The 4,966-nt window shown below is 51.1% G+C and overlaps 1 protein-coding gene across 1 annotated transcript in view; it reads left to right on the top strand.

Annotated features, from left to right (window-relative positions):
• The first annotated feature begins 1,250 nt into the window (after positions 1-1,250).
• Positions 1,251-4,966, top strand: part of LOC109293797 (nicotinamide N-methyltransferase-like) — a 15,248-nt gene continuing 11,532 nt past the window's right edge. Inside the window, exons 1-3 of the mRNA XM_019511910.1 lie at positions 1,251-1,646; positions 2,511-2,718; positions 3,259-3,526. Of these exons, the coding sequence (XP_019367455.1) occupies positions 1,502-1,646; positions 2,511-2,718; positions 3,259-3,526 (621 nt within the window). The 5' untranslated portion in view covers positions 1,251-1,501. The remainder of the gene's footprint in view (positions 1,647-2,510; positions 2,719-3,258; positions 3,527-4,966) is intronic.

Raw genomic sequence — 4,966 nt, 5'->3', positions numbered from 1 at the left:
GGCAAGGCGAGGATGGGGACCAGCGCTCCTAAATGTGGGCACAGCCTCTTGCTCTGCATGTGCTGGAGGAAAACACGTCACCCTTCTGCCAGGCCCTGGCTGGCAGTAACCGGGGCCTGGATCAAATGCAGAGGTGTAGCAAGTGCTGGTCCCAGGGCCACTGGTGACACTCAGCCATTTCCCAGTCTGGCTTTCTTTGGGCACTCCCCCTTCACTTGCCTGCCACACCTTGATGTCACTACCTTTTAGTAAAAACAGAGGCTGTCCCAGGGCTTCCCAAGCCTGGTCTTACTGTTGTGACTGCAGTTGTCTGTGGTCATTGCCTTAAGGGCTAATTAATGTGGCTCAGCTGCCCCTTAACACCACGCCCATGCCTCACAGGTGGTATCAACCATCTTCTTCATCAGCCCCTTTGGTCCATGGCCTGAGTCACTGTGACCAGGCCTCCCTCGGCTACTCCATGGTGTGATTGATTTCCAGGCTTCTCCCAGGCACTTCATCTCTTATGGCTACTCCTGTGCACAGGCACTTTGCCTATGTGGACTATTGCTGGGCACTGTGTCCTACCCTATCAGACTCAGATCTCCAGGCTCCTTTGCCATGATCCCTGGGCTTCTTGGGAGCAGCAGCCGTGGGGAGTCTCTCCGGCTCCTCTCACCCATCACACTGCAGACCGACGCACAGCTCACAGGGCATGTTGCCCCCTTTGTGTCCAAGGTTTAGAGGAACACATGTGTTGCAAACAGCAAGTTGAACAAAAGTCACTGAGGTCTGACCCACCTGGCCCTTGACACTTTCATGCTTTATCTGCAAGCAGCAAAACCCAGCACCAGTAGCCTCAGTCTCCCAACACACATAGGAATAATGGTATGCAGAGCAGGGATACACAACGCTGCCATAACACAAGTGTGACAGTGTAACAGGAGCAGGGTCACGCTGGGGAACATTGCTCCCGAGCATAGCGTGACTTGGGTGCAGCCTGCAGTTCTGACAGTCCTCATTTAATGTGGATGGAAAGGGTGAATGCATTCCCTGGCCCAGATGAAGCACACGAATGCCGCAGTGAGGCACAAGAGAGCTTTTGTGCTGCTGATGTTGGTCTTTGTATGAACTTGCTCTCTCTCCTCGCTGTTCTCATGTCCACGATGGGGAATTTGGCCAAGGGTCAGAAGTCCTTTGCTGTGATGCTGCCAAGAGGGAGGCTGACGGGATGGCCTTGAGTCATTAACTATTCACATCACTCTGTGACTGCTGTAACCTTGGGTTCCCCAAGGATGGGCCCCGGGGTGTCCTCCCCCTTCGGCTCGAAGGGCAAGTGGGGATTGTTAACAGCTGGCTGCAACCCTAAGGTGACCGTCTGAGGTATAGACAAGCTACAAGGAGCTTTTCAGTGTCAGGGGCACAAAGGGGTTAAAAGGCTGAGTGCAGATGGGATGATATAAGCCCCAAGAACAGACTCAGACAAGAACAGAGCAGAGCCGGGGAAGAGCAGAGCAAACCCATGGCTGCCTTCACGGGAGGGGAGGTCTACAAGGCAGACTTTGATCCCACGGCGTACCTGGAATACTTCAAGTTTGGAGGAGGCACCTTGGGGGATGAGTTCCTCGCATTTGTCCTGAAACACTACTGCAAAACCTTCACTTCTGGTAGGTCCTTCCCAAAGCCCTGGGCACGCTTGTCTTCTCTTGGCCAGATAGGGGCACAACCAGCCAGGCACTCAGAGAGAGGACGGGGTGGGAGGCTGCACTGCCCGTGCGACGTGTTTGTGGTCTGCAATTGCTAGAGACAAATGTCTCGGCCGTGTGACAAACGGTTCTTGGGCAGTTCACCAAGGTTGTCTTGCTGCCCACAACCTTTTGTGCAAGTGCTTTCCCAAGGGCTTTCCAGCTACAAAGCATGGCAAAAATGCGAAGTGTTCATGCTTAGCCTCTGAACAGGGTGCAGGGCACTGGAGAGCTTCTCCCACCCTCCCCGCTCAAGCACTACCTGCAAAGAATCGGGCATTGGACTTTCCTCAGGAAAATGATGCCCTGCATCTGCATCACCAACCTCCTGTTGGACTCCAGAGCAGTTGTCAGGTCTCTGTGCCCCCAGCTTGTCCTCATCTCTTAAGCAAGGGGTGATTTTGTGAACTCCTACCCTGCCTAAAATGCCTGGAGATCTGTGAGCAGAGAGGAGAGGTTATTCTGTGGGTTTGGAGGCACTTGGCTTTATGAAATAATTAACGCTGAATAAAAATGCTCACCTAGGTGCAATAGAAACCATGTTTTTGGGTATGGTTCATGAACGGAAGGAGGCTGAGTGCAGGGGGAGCAGGGAGGAGAAACTGCTAAAACTCAAGCATTGTGATGCCTTGTTTTGACTCTTTATCAGTTCATTTCTGCAGCCCCTGGAAAGGAAAGAGCACCTGTAAAGCAGAGCAAGAATCAGGGAAGGCTACAGCTTTCGGGGGGCATGCAGCAGGGGGAAGAGGTGATGATCATCATGAACCATGCTTTAACCCCAACCAGGTGCTGTGACAGGCCGCACCCTGATCGACATTGGCAGTGGACCCACCATTTACCAGCTGCTTTCTGCCTGCGAGACATTTAAGGAGATCACTGCTTCAGATTATATAGACCAAAACTGCCAGGAGCTGCAGAAGTGGCTGAAGAACGAGCCCGGAGCATTTGACTGGACTCTGGTGATGCAGCACGTGTGTGAGCTGGAGGGAGACAGGTACCGGACTGCCATCGAAATCCCATGGGTTTAAGCCTGCCCATGAGCAGCATCCATCACTTGTGGTAACCAGCTGGGATGCGCAGCCTCAGCAGGGAGAAATACAGGCAGACATTTGGGAGGAAAGAAAAGGTGTGGGGAAGGGACGGGCTTCAGAGCTGGTGTTGGAGCCTGTGGGGTCTTGGAGAGCCATCCACAGGCACCGGCAGGCTTTTTCTGACCGAAGACAGGGATCCTGAAAGGAAATTCCCGCAGTGGGAGTGAATTTTGCTACAAAACAAAACCTGGGGCAAGTTCCACTGAATGGCCCATAGCGCAGCCGGCCAACTCGGAGAGAGAAGCCACCCACATTTCAGGCTGGGGGTGCAAAATGGTTTTCAAAGGTCCCCCATTTGTTAAATCCTTCTCCAAGGGAATGGAAATCAGAGACACAAAGCCCACGTGCCCATTTCTCAGATCTGTATCCTGGGGGAGGCATTTAAAACACGCCAAAATAGATAACCTCTTACTTTCCTCTCTCTCTTCCTCTGCTCTCTTTAAGAACAAATGGGCTGAGAAAGAGAGGAAGTTACGAGAAGCCTTCAAACGCGTCCTAAAATGTGATGTCCACAAAAGCAACCCCTTGGATCCAGTTGTGCTCCCTCCGGCCGACTGCTTGGTCTCATCGCTCTGCTTGGAAACTGCCTGCAAAGACCAGAGCTCCTACCGCGCCGCTCTGAGGAACATCAGCTCTCTGCTAAAGCCAGGGGGGCACTTGGTGCTGAGCGGAGATTTGGGCTCCAGTTTCTACATGGTTGGTCCCAAAAAGTTCTCCTGTTTGGTCCTGACAGAGGAATTTTTAAGGGGGGCTCTTAGTGCAACTGGCTTCACCGTTGAGACGGTTGAGGTTCTCTCCTGGGCTGATGTGGCCCAGCACGACATCTGTGATTTCTCGGGGATGTACTTCGTTGTTGCCCGCAAGAATGAGAGTGATTAAGTCCCTTGGAGAATTTGGGGAAAATTGTCCCCAGTGGGAAAAGAGAATCTTATTAAGGCTTCGTTCTGTTGCTGGTCATGGCTCTTTTCTCCTTTAATTGTTGTGAATTCCCCATGCTGACAGGGAAAGATTTTCCTACGTGCCCCTCATTTGGACTGAAGACGTTTACTCCCATAGAGGGGCAGTTCGAGGCAATAACTAGCAGACCCTAATTGATATCTTGGCCTTGATCTGTCCTCATTCCTTGGAATGGGACTGATTGGAATCGATGGAATTTGGGATTTATGAGCAGAAAAGTCAAGTTGTCACGTAACCTGAGTGGGAACTATAGGGGTTTTTGTCATCTTCTGTAGCAGCAGACATAGTTCTTTTTCCTTGGCTCTCTCTAGTGTATTTTAACAACCACTTCTTGTCCCTGCAGCAGCAGGGCATTGCCAGTGCCCTTGCCCCCCTGCTTTACCAGGCTAGGGTATTCTTGGTGTCTTGGGGCTATGGGCCAGGTAGTAGTGTTGCTTGTCCAGCTTGTTTTGGGGCTATGGGCCAGGGCGCCAGGGTTGCTTGTCCAGCTTTAAGAACAGGTTAGACTAACGCTTGTCTGGGATGCTTTACATGATCCTGCCTTGAGCAAAGGGTTGGACTAAATGACCTTCCGAGGTCCCTTGCAGCTCTGCTTTTCCATAATTTTCCGAGTGAAAAGATGATATAGGCTCGTGCTGGCTCGTCTTTGGGCCACAGAGCTGCTTTATTTATCTGGTGACCACAGCTTAAGACCTGTTGAAATGAGTGGGACTACTTGAGTGAATAAATACTCAGCTGTGCGGATGCGAGCTGGCAAGCTCTTTGGGTAGATGTGATAGCTTTTATTAGACCAGCTAAATAGTTGGAAATACTGTTCTTTGCAATTTTTCAGGCACATACACTCTCTTTTAGGCAAGAGAGACTCTGGATGCTGTGCCCACTGCACTGCTGAAAGACAAATGCAGTGGCACAGAAGCAACTTAGTCGCTGCAGCAACAAAACAACAAAAAAAGTGCTTTGCAGTAGATATTCTAGTAGAAATATGCTGATTAACATGCCTTAAATTCTGGGTGATTCTTGAACGCTTTCTGCCCACCCTGTCCTTTCGGCCTTGGCATTTTCTGAAGCAAACCTCCAGGAAACCACATAGTGAGAGGAATGCTGTTTTCTGTCATGGTGGTTGTCCTTGTTCTTGCTCTTCACATTTTTGGCACCTCCAGGTAGCTCAATGGAGGCTGCTCAAGTGTTTGTCAA

The sequence above is a fragment of the Gavialis gangeticus genome, unplaced genomic scaffold (genome assembly GCF_001723915.1).
Source record: "Gavialis gangeticus isolate Ggan-Ray unplaced genomic scaffold, GavGan_comp1, whole genome shotgun sequence".
In the NCBI taxonomy this organism is placed as follows: domain Eukaryota; kingdom Metazoa; phylum Chordata; order Crocodylia; family Gavialidae; genus Gavialis; species Gavialis gangeticus.
Note: the sequence above shows the minus strand (reverse complement) of the source record. Positions and strands in the feature narration are given on the sequence as shown.